At 34.1% G+C, this 15,351-nt stretch overlaps 1 protein-coding gene across 1 annotated transcript in view; it reads left to right on the top strand.

Annotated features, from left to right (window-relative positions):
- LOC150095679 (calcium-transporting ATPase sarcoplasmic/endoplasmic reticulum type-like) overlaps nt 1-15,351 on the top strand; it is a 382,896-nt gene that overhangs the window by 283,177 nt on the left and 84,368 nt on the right. Inside the window, 1 exon segment of the mRNA XM_090409696.1 lies at nt 12,445-12,596. Coding sequence (XP_090265822.1) covers nt 12,445-12,596 — 152 coding nt within the window.

The following is a 15,351-nucleotide window of genomic DNA, read 5'->3' as shown; positions in this document are numbered from 1 at the left end:
GGATGAAAAGTTGATTTGCAAAGTTTGAAGATTTTGAAGCTGAATTGCATATGGATGTTGATTAGCAGGTGTTTGGATTTTTTTGCATGTTTGAAGTGAAAGAATGATGCAAAACAGTGCCACAAAAAAAAGAAAAGAAAAACATCTATAAGAAAGTGATTAGTGTGAGTGAAAGAGAGAGAGCAGAGGATTCTCTATTAATGGGATTCATACCATTTTTGGCAAGTTTCGGTGCATCACCACAAATGTGAGAACAGTATTCAAAGGTTGGGCAGGTTTTAGATTTAAACAGTGCTAGCTTTCTACTGGTAAGAAATAGTGTTTGGAGGAAGATTTTTTTTTTGAAAACTATGATGTGATGTATTGATGCAGGAAAAGCAATAGTTATAAGTCAGCATGCAAAGAGAAATGGATTTTTCTTAGGAGAAATGACAGCTATGTGTTTTGATACCATTAAAATTCATAAGTTCTCACAATACTGAAAAATTTCAGGGAGTCTGTTTAGTGCATCAATTATAAAATACTTATGAAATGACTTGGGAAATTTTGAGCACTGTGATCTTTGTAAAATGAGTGGTGATAGGGTGTACTGTCATCAACAAAACTATAAACATAATTGGAAATTTCTTAGAGAAGGTCACTGCATAGGAGTTGGAGTGTACAAAAAGTAGATTCAGTAGCACTAGTATAGGATAAAACTTGCCAGACCTGATCCAAGTGCTCTGGAAATGTTAGGAAACAGGCATATGAGTTTCTTCAGAACTTTCCATGATGTGTGTTCACAGGTAGTGATAATTACTGAGGAATTGGGATAGATCGAGATTGCCGGTCAACAATTAATTGGTGGATCCAAGTAATGAAGAAGTCGATTGTTCATTATTTTTAAGACATTTGGGTTGGAAACAGAGGGACAATACATTCAATGCTAGATTTCATCTCCTTTTTTGAGGGTGGGTGTTGTAGGGTAGATGTGATTATGAAAGATTGATATAGGATGGAGGTGTTAATTTTGGCATAAATTTTGAGTGCAGTGGGGAGGAAGAACCATAAGATCCTCACTACCATAAGATTTGTTGAAATCCAAGCTGTTCAGCATTCTTCTGGTGTCCCTGTCATAGTATGCCAGAAGAGGCATGCAGTGAGCTGTTCTTGGTTATAGCCTTGGTCACCTGTGCATAAGTTAGAAGCAAATAATGCCAGATGCCACCCTTATTAATGTTGTACTATCTGTATGTGAGTAGATGGAAGCATGAAAGGCAAAAGTTGTTCTTGATAGTCTTATAGAGTAATCTAACTACCATTTGAACAAGAAGAAAGTTTTCTGCATTTTATCCTTCAAAGTCAGATTTCTCGGATACATACTCGCCATGGTCTCATCCTTTTCATCTCATTTATAGAAACCTTGGAAAAGAAAGCTGAAGGATATATATATAAAGGCTAAAAATTTGACTTCACTGTGTGTTTCATCATTTGGACAGGAACAAATGAAAACTAGAACATTTCAGAAACTACCTTAATGGCTTATATTCCGATATAAAATTCACACTGGAACAAGAAAACTACAGAACATCAGCTTTCCTTTATATTCTCCCAGAGTCTGAGGGTGAAAAGACTGAATTTCTTGGTGTAAATAAAGCCCACTACTGGTCGATTCCTGCATGCTTCTTCTAACATCACCCCTTACAGAAAATAAGTATAATAAAAATGGAGACATAGCCTACAACATGTCCAACATACCCTATCCCTTAATGAGTATAGCCTCAAGAATCACCAAGATTTTAGAAACCTCGCCTGAACTGCCAACTAGCAAGCAAGAATTCAAAAGATGCAGTAATCTTTCACTATATCCTTAATGTCGCGGACAGAATCACATCTTTGCTTTGAAGTTGATATAAAAGCTTTCACTCTGCTTTGTAAGATTTCATGGTTTTAACAGCCTCTATAACTGCTTCACAAGAAAATTCAAAGAAATACTACACGCTCCAACCCAGTGTCATAAAAACCAGGGCTTAATTCTACACCATGGTCTTCCTTCACTAAAAATCTGACATCCTGGGATATCATGCACTATGCTGAAAAAACACAACATCAACTAGTTCCCAGCGTTTTGTGTCTTGGAGTAAATACTTGGAAGGACTGTTAAATAAAACATGCAGTGACAAGTAGGATAAAATGTTTAGCAGTGCAAATGGGTACATATCAGTACTTGAGGTAGTTAAAGATATGAAAACTGAAATGTGGAAAGGCAACTAGAGGAGTGATATTTGATCTGAAATGCTCAAGTATGAAAGTATAAAAGTTTTACAGTGGCTTCACTGCATAATTCTGAAAGTCGAATTACACATGATTGGAGTTGATCTCTCATAGTGTCCATTTATTTAAAAAAGGGGAGGAAATAAAGCTGAATGTGAGAATTATGGAGCAATTTCTCAACTAAGTGTTCCAGGTAAGATTTATGCAAAGCATGCTTGAAAAAAATTGTTGAAGAGAAACTGGGAAAAGAACAAACTGGGTTCAAGCCAAGTAAAGGTTGTCAAGATCAGATTTTCACTTTGCTAAATAGTTGAGAAATCATGGAAATATGACAAGGATGTGTACTAAAGTTTTGTGAAAAGGCATATGACAAGGTGCCCAGAGAAAAGCTTTACAAAACATTACAATTATATGAAGTAAATGGAACATTATACTAAGCAATACATTTAAGTTATAAGTCAGCAGTTAGAATTAAAGGACATATGGGAAGATAGTTTGTAAAATCAGGGACGTAACAAGGATGCATTATCAAGAAAACATCCCCACTCTTATTCATTATCTGTATGAATCGCATTATGAAAGAAAGTGGCATTTAACATGATATTAAAATTGGAGATATGAAACTCAGCTCTTTGCTTTATGCAGATGATGTTGTACTCTTATACACATCCAGTACAAGTCTCCAGGATTCTCTAAATAAATTGAATAACATCCGCAAAAAATTTGGCACAAAAATCAACAATAAAAAGACCAAAAGTATGAAATTAGGCAGAAACATGGAAACTTTAGCTGGATTCTCAATGGTGAACCTATAGAACAAGTAAATTATCTTGGTTATTTAGGCATAGCTTTTAGTGAAGATGGCCAATTAAATATGAAAATAGATAGCAAAATAAGTAAAACTGGTAAGGTTGGGAGCCAGTCAAATTTATATGGAATAAGAGAGAAATTAGCCAGCACAGTAAACTAGCAGTATCCAAGATAGTGTTCAAACCAGTTTTAAGTTGTGGACCTGAGAGTTGGGTTTAAAAATAAAAGCAGTTGACCAACAACTACAGACCACAGATATTAGTTATGAGAAGAATTAGTGGAGTGAACAGATGGCAGGATCATGTTAAGAATGAAGATATTAGGAAGCAATCTGACATCAGTATTGTGTGAGCAGAGCTAATATAAAGTAGTATGATCATTTAAACAGAATTGGAAAGGAAGGGTTAGCAAAACAGGTGTTAGCTTCCAAGATTGCAGGAAAAAGACTCGGAGGAAGACCAAGATCCGAGTGAATTGTCAGAAGTGCCCTAGAAGAATGATGTATTAGATATGACAGTATTTGGAGTGCTGATAAGTCTAATTTCAAGGAACATTGTTAACAGGCTATTAGTAATAATGTAAATTAGTCATGTAGTACTGTCATAATATCCTGTATACTCCCTAATATATACTCTCAAGGAGTATATCCTATATACTCCATGAGGGTATATATGTTATCAATTTCCTGATAACATTGCTGTTATCAGGAAATTGATAACAGCAATGTTTTGTTTTCATTCTCTATTTTGTGTAACATTTTTAATCTTCTGACAGTGTTGAGACTATTGATTTTATGAAACTACTAGCGTTTTCATTCAATAAATATATATATATATATATATATATATATATCTTACTGTTTTGTGTATTTATAGTTTGTTTATTTACTCCTGTATAAAAATCCTGTGCAATTGGGATGAAACATCATGTTACTAAGTAAATAAATGTTATCATCTTATTCCAGTGTTCTGCCTTATAAACTTGAATCAAATATTCATAGATTGAGAACACAATTGGAAGCATACCTTGCAGACATGCAAGCAGTATTTAGGAAAGATAGAAGTACAGTTTAACAGATTTTGACAATGCAGTTAATAGCAGAGAAAGCTAAGAGAAAAAAAACAAAAACATATATACTTTCTTTGTTGATTTTCAGAAGGATTTGACAGTATCAACCAGACATTAGCAGTGCTAGAATCCTATGGAATTGATAGATAACGAATAGCTATATTAAAAGATGTGTATAAGAATGCAATTTTGCATCAGTTAGAATAGGTGATGATTTGGGGAAATTGTTTAGAACAAGCAGAGGCACTAGACAGGGAGACTCAATATCACCAAGCATTTTCATCGCACATTTAGAAAGAGCAATGGATAAAATGAAGGAAGATGCAAAAGGAATATCAGTACATGGGATGAGAATTAATGATCTGAGATTTGCAGATGACATTGTTATTATTGAAGATGACGAAGGAGAACTACAAAAACATTGCAACTGTTAAATGAGGAAGGAAAGAGATTTGGACTTGCTATGAACTTGGAAAAAACAAAGACAATGGTATTTGGTGAGAAGAACATAAAACAAAAGATATACAAGTGGATGGAATTGATATAGAAAATGTAGAACATATTTGGAAAGAAGAACATGAAACAAAAGATACAAGTGGATGGAATTGATATAGAAAATGTAGAACAATTCACATATTTGGGAAGTAAAATGACATATGATTTGGACTGTAAAAAAAGAAATAAAGATCAGGATTGCAAAAGGAAGAACAAATCTGAAGGCCATGGATAACATCTGGAAAAGTAAAAACAATCAGCCTGCAAACAAAACTAAGAGTGCCGGAAACATGCATCTTTAGTGGTGTACATGGGTGATAAATAAAGTATCGAGAAAAAGAATTTTGGCATTTGAAAGCACTTGTTACAGGAAGATTCTAAGAATAGGATGGGTGCAAAAAATTACAAATGAAGAGCCCCATTGGAAGATACAACCAAAGAAAAATCTAATGCAGAAGATTATAAAACAGAAGCTGCAATTATTTCGACACATCTGCAGAATGAGCGAGAACCGGAAGATAGCCATTAATGTTTGGTATTATGGATGGTGTAAACAGAAGAGGTAGACCATACAGAGAATGGATAGAAGACTTAAAGGGCTTGTGTGGAATGGGTGTACAGAAACTACGACAATGTGCTCTGGACAAAGAAACTTGGAAGAAGATAGCAAAGGAGGCATCAGGCAGTGAGCCCATGGTTCATGATGACAATGAAATATTCATGAATCGGCAAAGTTTACATATATATATAACATTAAATAAAGTGTGTGTGTGTGTGTGTTATTCCTTATATGACAAGGTCCTTATACTGAAAGTTAGACATATAGTCAGAGTTACCAAAAGGAATGCCGACAAGTGCACTTTGTTTGGAATGAGAGCTAATTAAGAAAACATTGATAAATGACAAGTAGTTATCAGAATATCAATTTCAGAATCAGACAGCAAATGAATATAGAGTGCATGTGCATTCTACCCACACAGATAGAGGAAGTTCTGAATTTATCATTCTCTAAATCATCATCAAATTCTTGCCATGTACCTTCAAGAGGTGTAGAGGATATGATAGTACTACATGAAAAATTTACATCATTATTAACTTCCTATCTACAATTTCCTCCAAATCAGTCTATTACTTGTCAAGACTCCAACATTATCAGATCTTATATTTCTATCGTCTAAGACACTTTGTACCGCATCAATCCACCTATATCTTGGTCTTCCTCTGAGTCGTTTACCTGCCAACCTGGCAGAGAACACCTATTTTGTTATATTCCCATGCTTTCTCAACTATTTGTTGTAAAGTGAAGATCTGATCCTGACAGCCTCTATTTGGCCTGAATCCAGCTTGTCCTTACTAACTTCCTATCTACAATTTCCTCCAAATCAGTCTGTTATTTGTCAAGACTCCAACATCATCAGATCTTATATTTCTATCATCTAAGGCACTTTGTACCATATCAATCCACCTATATCTTGGTCTTCCTCTGGGCCGTTTACCTGCCAACCTGGCACAGAACACCTGTTTTGCTAATCTTTCCTCGTCCATTGTGTTTAAGGGACCATACCACCTGAAATTAGCTCTGCTAACGCATTCCTGGATGCTGACAATGTCAAGTTCTTTCCTAATATCCTCGTTTTTTAATATGATATTGCCATTGGTGCCATCTGTTCATGCTTCCAATCTTTCTTAGGACAATCATCTGCGGTCTCTAGTCTTCGGTCAAGTGTTTCACTTCTGACCCAGCTCTCAGATCCATAAGTTAAAACTTGTTTGAACCCTGTCTTGTATACAGCTAATTTAGTATTCCGACTAATTTCTCTCTTATTCCATATGAATTTATTCAATTGACTTCCTACCATACGAGCTTTGTTGATTCTGTTGTCTATTTTCATATTTAATTTACCATCTTCAGTAAAAATCGTGCCTAAGTAGCTGAAATGTTTTACTTGTTCCACAGGTTCTCCGTTCAGAACACAGTTGACATTTTTAATGATTCTACCTATTTTCATTGTCTTTGTCTTTTTATTGCTGACCTTCATACCATATCTATTACAACAGCTATTCAATTTAGTCAGAGAATCTTGCAGACTTGTAGCAGATTTATATAGAAGTATAACATCGTCCGCATAAAGCAAGGAGCTGACATTAACATCTCCAATTTTCATATCAGGTTTAATATCACTCTCCTTCATAATGTAATCCATATAGATAATGAATAACAGAGGTGATAACATACATCCTTGTCTCACACCAGATTTAACATTAAACCATCTTTCTGTACTTCCTTCAATTCTAACTGCTGACTTACAACTCAAATAAAGACTAAGTATTGTCTGATAATAATCCACTGACACCATACAACTGCAGCATTTTGAATAGCTTCTCTCTTGGCACCTTGTCATATGCTTTTTCCAGATCTACAAAACTTAAATACAGATCTTTGTTATATTCCCATGCTTTCTCAACTATTTGTCGTAAAGTGAAGATCTGATCCTGACAGCCTCTATTTGGCCTGAATCCAGCTTGTCCTTCACCAAGCTTTTCTTCCACAATTCTTCTCAACCATTTCTCAAGTAACTGGCATAAATCTTGCCTGGAACACTTAGTAGGGAAATACCTCTGTAATTCTAACATTCAGTTTTATTTCCCTTTTTATATATGGGTACTATTAGAGCTCTACTCCAATCATCAGGAATTCATCCCTCTGTCTAGGCCTTCTGAACTATGCAGTGCAGCCACTGTAAGACTTTTATACCACCATTCTTCAGCATTTCTGGTCGAATATCATCTACTCCTGCCACCTTTCCACATTTCAAGCCTTCGATGGCTTTTTCTACTTCAAGTATGGATATGTTTTCCTGACTGTATGCCTCTTGAGTGTTTTTTACCACTGTGCTATCACTGCTTGTTTCATTTAGCAATTTTTCGAAGTAATTACTCCATACTTCAATGATATCTTTTTCTCCAGTTTTCATGTCACCTTTATCATCTCTAACTCCTTTTACAGCACTCTTTCCTCCATTTCTAAGCTGCTTCAACAACTTCCAGAATCTCTTACCACCTTCTTAATATATATTTTCAATGTTCTTGCCAAAGTCCTTCCATGACTTTTGTTTAGCTAGTTTTACAGTGTTTAGCTTTTTTACATTTGTCTCTGTATTCTCTAAGAGCACAAGCTGACTTATTTGCCAGGAACTTTTGATATGCTTTCTTCTTTTCCTTCACTGCCTCTCTTACTTCCTGTGTCCACCATGGAGTTCTGATTTTTCTATCCTTGCAGACAACCTCACCGCATGCCTCTCTGGCTGAATCAATCAGTTTTCTTCAAGGCTTGCCACTGAATATCCAAGGTTTGATTCCTGTTCTCAAACTCTTTAATTTTTTCTTCAATAATCTTTGTGTATTTTAGTCTACAGTTCACATCTGAGAGCGGCTCAACTTTCATTCACTTTAAAACTTTCTTACGTGTTCTTTTCAATAGGAAATTCAATTTTATCCTGCTCAAGACTAAATGGTAATCACTTCCAATTTCAAATCGTCTGTACAATCTGGCATCCTGCACCAAGGAGAATATATCACTATCAACAATAACATAGTCAATGAGACTTTTCTTATTCCTTGCCTCTTCTCTCCATGTGAATTTGTGCACATTTTAATGTTGGAACATTGTGTTAGTAATAACCAGTCCATGTCCTGAGCAGAAATCAAACAGGTATTTGCCATTATTATTAACTTTGCTCTTGAAATCATTAACTTCTATATACGAGTTGTCCCAGTCCTGAAAATACTTCAGGTGCAAACTTTGTTTGCTAAACACTTGGATGAAGGATTAAACTGAGTACAGTGGAACCTCTGTTGTTGAATGCCTCTGTTCTCGGACAGTTCGGTTCCTGAACATATTTTCCAAACAAAAAATGCCCCGGTTCCCGAACAGGCAAACGGCAACCACATGCTGAGTTTTTAAGCCTGGAAAACGTCAGTTATGCGGCAGCCTTCGTTCAGTGCAGAGACCTGCCCGAATGTGCAGTGAGTTTTCTTGATTTTCTTTTTTTTTTTTCTTTTTTTTTTTTTTTTTCATAAATTATTATTAATTAAGCCACCATGGGGCCACCAAAGAATAGTGATAGCAGCAAAGCGAAAAGAAAAGTTGTTAGAACCACAATAGTGATGAAAAAAAGAAGTCATATCCAAACATGAAAATGGCATTCGTGTCTCGGATCTTGCTATGCAGTTCGATATGGCGAAATCGAAGATCTGTACAATACTCAAAAATAAAGAGGTGATCGATTTTTGTCTATATTTTATCTATTTATTGTGCAAGATTTTATGCATTTTCATTATGTTTGTATACGATCTTATGCATGAAGTACTGTTGTAAAGGTTTAAATAAACGATCATGAAAAATGCCCCAGGTTCGGGAATGGATTAATCCATTTTGCATTAATTCTTATGGGAAAATTGTTTCAGTTTTCGAACAGCCTTCAGGAATGAATTAAGTTCGACAACCGCGGTTCTACTGTATATAATTTCTTGGTATCTTTAATTTATAGTATAACCAAGTGGAAAAATTTTCAACATACGTGTACTACCTTTCATTGAAGGTAGACCATAATTCAAGAGGTTGCTGATTGTGGTTCTGTAAGAGGTAGCACTTCTGATTAAGATGCATGAAAGTGGTAGATACATAATTTTTTAAAAGTCAAATGTTGGGAAAGGTTTTTTTTTTTAGTGTATGTTAATTATATTTTTATTTATTTATTTTTTTTTTTTATGACATGGAGAATTTTTTTAATGGTCTATAATATTACTGTTTTCATGTCTTTTATAAGTTTGTGATATCAGAAGATATTACAAAGTAAGGATATTCAGAATGGGAGTGGGAATACAAACATATTAGCATATCTTCTGACATGAGGGTACCCAGTCAGATCTATATATGTAGTATCCTCCCTTTTGCATATGGTATCCTTTGGTCATGTGGAATTTTAGATAAAAAAATTTTTTTGAAATCTCTTGCAAGTATTAGGTTTGGTATTAAAAAAAAAAAAAAAGGTAACATTTTAGAAATGGTTGCCTGTTTTTTGCATTATATTGTCAGTCAATAATGCATTGCATATTGGTTCCATAAAAAATCTTTATAAAAACAAATTACAGAACACTGACTCGTATCTAGCCACTTTAAGTTTTTAGTGGGTAAAAAAGTGGCAGTTTTATTTATATAATCCTGACACCAGATTGCAAACCTGTAGTTTCAAGCCACTTCATGCCTCCAGTAAGCAGAATAGTGGTTTCACACCAGCTATGAAATTCTACTTCCTAGAGTTCACAGATAGCATTAGATATAATATCAAAATCTGAAATATTCAACTCAGCTTTTTATTTTATGTACATGATGATACAGTCTTGAATAAATCCATTACAAGTCTTCAGGACTATAATTGGTCATCTGCCGCCGCAACATTCCTATTTTCATGCACATTATGTGCGTGAAAATGGAATGTAAGAAATATTACATTCTCAGTGCAGAACATGTGAAACACTTCAGCCATGTAAGCACACAATATTTAGTAAAGACAGCAAATTAAATATGGAAAAAGAGAATAGAATAAATAGAATATAAACATAAAAATTGCAAAATATTTAAAAATAACAGGTGTAATTAACTCTATATTTAAACCAAAGCTAGTTCAAAAACAAACCAGACTAAAAGTATACAATACATTAGCCCTACTAGTCTTATTGTATGAAAGCGAAATCTGGACAATAAAACAAAAAGATTGGCAAACAAAGATTAACAACAGCAGAAATGAAGTTTATGAAAAACTGCAAAGTATACCCTATTTGATCACAAAGGAAACAAAGAAATTATGAAAGAATTAAACCAAGAATCAGTAATAGAAAAAATTAAAAAATATAAACATAAATGGATGGAACACATTCAAAGAATGAAAACAGAAAGATTACCAAAACAAGCCTTAAAGTACAAGCCATTAGGGAAAAGAAAACCAGGATGTCCTCTTAAACGATTCAATGATGACTTCTGAGGCTGGAACAGTCCATGCTAGGCCTAAATCCTTGATACGCATGATGATGATGATGATGATGAGAATAGAATAAATAAAGCTAGTAAATTAATAGTTTATACCATATATATACCATATAAATTTGAAACTTAGTGTACAAAACATTAAACTGCTCTTAATGTATGGATGTCTTGGGTTAGAAATAGTAGATGGGTATCTTGACCACAAATATGAATGGTCTGAGTAACATTAAGCAAGTGAACAGGTGGCATCAGAAGTTGAATCTTAAAAATAAAGATATGAGTAAAGAACTTAACAATGAGGGGGGGGATTAGAAAACCAGGTGTTTGTTGGGGGGGGGATAGACTAGAGGTAGACCAGAATCTAAGTTGCTGTAATTAGTAGTGATCTAAAATGTATGCGGGGGGTGTGTGAAAAGTTCTAATAAACACCTAAAACAAAAATTATATTGAAGCAACTGTTGATATAACCACAAGAAAGAACATCTTAAAACTCTTTAGCCCTCATGTTTCATCAAATTGTAATAATTTGTTCTTTTCTTTTAGGATATGTAAGAAGACATGTCAATTCCTTCGTGATGATTATCATAATTTTTTAGCACACCCTCATAAGATATGACAGTATTTGGAGACCTGAAAAATATTAACTGAATATTGAAGAAAAAAAGTTATTCATAATATAAAGATGACATGTTATCATGCTAGTTTATGCATAGTTACTGTACTGCTTGTGATCAGTCTTTGTTAAAGTAATCAAAACAAGTCTTTTCAGATATATTCTTTGTTGGAAGCTGGGAACTGATTAAGAAACGATACTATAAACTAATCGTACTGATGAATAAAAATCTTTGATGTGTGTGTATGTGTGACACTAACTGTTTTAAATCATTTCTAATCCATTCTACTTTTTCAAGGCATTGTTGCTTATGTGTGCATTTGAGTGGAAGGCTTTTTAACACAATTTGTGATAGTTCATTTTGTTGCTTATCTTTGCATGCTTAGAAATCCTATACCATCAATTCTTTTATGTGGGATTGCTTATTAATTAATTAATTACTCACTATCATGTTGTTTCAAGACACTTCTATCAGTATTTGCTGTAGTCAGCTTTCCTCTTTATTTTATAAGTTCCTAGCTTTGGTTTGTCATATTCTAATAATGCCAAGTTTTGGTAAATACTAAGTAATGAATGTATAATTTATTTCATGCACCTGAGCCGGCATCTATTTTTAAGTTGCTATTCCTAATGTTTGTTGAAATGCCTCCATATAATAAGATGTGCATTTTGACTAACATCTATTATTGAGGTCGACTAAAATGAAGTATGGAAGTACCAAGAGTTAATTATGTTGCATGGGACTGTGAAAAACAGTTTAAATTATCAATTGATGAGCAGAATATTGTGATAAACATCTGACATCTACCTTAAAACCAGTACAAAGTGGCATTGTTGTTAAGGTCATTTAAACCAGACCAGTTCAAATCAAAGCTGTTGGTTTATTTATTAGCATGTTGTATGTGTAATTTCTTAGTATTCATCTCAGGGACAGTGAGCAACCTTATTCCATTTGAAATATCTAGAGCAGTATGAAAAAAGATAGTTAAAAACATGTTAGTCCTAATATGCAGTAGATGTAAGGACCAAAAAAAAAAGTATCATAGTAGAGGGTATAATGTAATTAATTGAATAGCATTGATCATATGTACGCTTTTTTTTTCTTCTTTTTTTTTTTCAGTGCTTGTTATAATAATTGAATACACAATTTTTCACATAGATTTATCATTTTCTGGTCGTGAATTTGATGATCTGACTCCAAACGAACAAAAGCTTGCCTGCCAGAGAGCCCGTTTATTTTCCAGGGTTGAACCTGCCCACAAAAGTAAAATTGTTGAATTTCTTCAAGCTGACGGAGAGATATCAGCGATGGTATATTTTACTTTTACATTTTTTTAAGCAAGATTATCATAATTTCTAAAATGTGTATTGATACTGCAGCAGTGCTCACTTTACATACAAATAAAACACAATTTCTGGTTCTTATATCGAACTGTAAATATCTATATCTAACTTTTTCGTTGTTACTACCTATCAAATTTCCTGGTATTGTTTTATTAAGGGAGATACAAGTACTATATAGTACCATGTGATTAAATTTATATTATTACTGACTTCCTATCAAGTTTTCTTCCAAATTCATCTCTTATTTGTCAGGACTCGAATGCTTTCAAATCTTGTATTTTTTTAAAAACACTACTAATTGCATCAATCCATTTAGATCCTGGTTTGAATATTTTTCCTGGCATCAAACAGCTCAGCCTTTTGCTAACCTTTCCTCTTCCATTCTGTGTAAGTGACCATATCACCTCTGTTCACTTTTTTTTTTTTTTTCAGAATTCCCATATCTGTGGTCTCTAGTCTTCAATAAACAGTTATTTCTAACCTGGCTTTCAGGTCAATAAGGAAGGTAAAATTTTGATTTGAATACTATCTTCTATAACATCACTTTAGTGTTTTGAATAATTTCTCTTTTATTCTATTCTGCAATTCTGGTTTTCTTTATTCTGTTATCTATTTTCAAATTTACCATCTTCACTGAAAACTTTACCTGAATAACTGAAATGTTTTGATTGTTCTGCAGGTTCTTTGATATAGATGTAAAAGGCTGGAAAATTAATATTGCTGGTCACTAATCAGTTGGTGTTTGTGATTGTCTTTAACCGGGAGATAAATTTCATTGCCTGGTGTGATGAGGCCACTGTCCCACTTATTGGAGGCATGAAGTATCTTGGAAAGGTTCCATGTTTGGTCTTTAGAGCCAGGTTTCCAGAGCATGTATAAAATAAATAAAAATACAAAAAATATATACATATATCAAATAAAATAAAAAAAAATCAGCTAATTCCTTTCATTCTCTTATAGAAAATAGGCAAGGCCATTTTAGCCCCATCTTACTTGTGAAGACTGAGTGGGCAGTTCAATCTCCACTGGTAGCCAAACAAAGCTGCCATCTTGTAGTCCCTAACCTTGACACAATATGTTATTGTCTGAAATAGTGTGGATTCTATGGTTGATTTTCTTGAGTTTACAGGATGAAAAACCCAAGTGTCCAGGTGAAGAAACCTGCTTGTCCATGCCAGAGATCGATTAACTTGGCAACCGGTCAAAGAAAGGCTTAGAAAAACTTCCTCTAGTCAGTGACTACACTTGAACTTAGTCAATCTTCAGGTGGCCTAGTACAGAGGATGCAAATGCCACTCCACTTTTTTTACACACACACACACTCCTCAAAGTATGTAAGTAGACCGTTCCATAACTCCTTACACAAGTTGAAATTTACGTCAGTCGGTTTCCCCTCCCCCCAACCATAATAGACTTTGTCATGTCAAACATGTATGTAAAAAACAAACATGTAATGCAATGCAGAAATATTAAATAGCAAAAAAAAATGATAAACATCCTGTATTAAATGCATAAAAGATACATTACATCTTACACCATATCCAATTGGACAATTTATAAACACTGAACACACGAAATATATTTTACAATTTGATCATTTGGAAGCCAACAGAATTCTTGAAATGTGCAAACCAACCATTTGCTTGCATTAAAAAACTGTGTTCCTTCAAGATATTTTCCCCCCAAAATAAACTTCTTGTCTTCACCTGCATTGTCATAAAGTTCAAAGGAACACATTTCTGGATCTGGTCTTCCATCCATGAAGTAAGCAATTTTTCCATCTCCATTAGTGTGTCTTCATGTTTTTTGTTATTATAGTTGTTTTCATGCTGACTGTTCCTTTAACAAGTTCTTTTATGTGCAAGGCATCCTTTACTATGGTATTTACTGTCAATACTGCAAGACTGAGTTCACGTGCTATACCTGATAAGCTTATCCGCCTGCATATTTCTTTGTTATCCACAGTTTCATTCAGATTGATTGCTGTATGTTTGCAAGATGGTTCGCATTTTGATTCAAGGGCAAATTTACCACCAGCCATTGTGATAATATTTAGAAAAAAACACCAAAACTGTGAAAAGCATGCTATCTAGGGTGCGTTCACAGTGAATTTCACACATAAGTATGGCTTTATCTCAGGGTCTGTCTGAATATATATATATATATATATATAAAATTGATAAAAATGGAGGAAAAAATCCTTCAGCTGTGCAAGGTACAAGTGTACTATAGGTTTGCAAATAACCCTTTGTGGGCAGAAGCTGCACAAAAATAAATAAAAGTAAAATTTAAAAAAAAAAAAAAAACACTTAGCATAACAAACCACAGGAAAGTCCTGACCAAAGCCCTGCAGGTACGATAGTATGGTATAGGAAATATGTCATTAGCAAGCCATCCATTATTGCTTGTCGCTTATTATAGTAAACTTCTTATGAGTTAGTGGTATTTGGAAAGGTCAGGAGTGTCAATTATGCTTCAAATAAGCAGGGTGGTGGTTTCTCACTGGGCTATAAAATTTGTCTCCTAAAGACATTTTACAAATATTCATGCCAGTTCAAACTTCTGCCTTATTCACTGAAAAGTAAAAGCTCTAAATCTCTATCCATTTGGCCAACAGGACAGCAGCTGTTAGCATGAGGTTTCATTGAAAACAATTTTTGTGGGAGATTTTTTTCTGAAGGTTTGAAAAGCTTGTTGCCCACATGAAAACCCAATGACTATT

Source organism: Typopeltis vanoorti, chromosome 20 (genome assembly GCF_054136105.1).
Source record: "Typopeltis vanoorti isolate ZY-2024b chromosome 20, IOZ_Tvanoo_1.0, whole genome shotgun sequence".
NCBI classification, from domain to species: Eukaryota; Metazoa; Arthropoda; class Arachnida; order Uropygi; family Thelyphonidae; genus Typopeltis; species Typopeltis vanoorti.
Note: the sequence above shows the minus strand (reverse complement) of the source record. Positions and strands in the feature narration are given on the sequence as shown.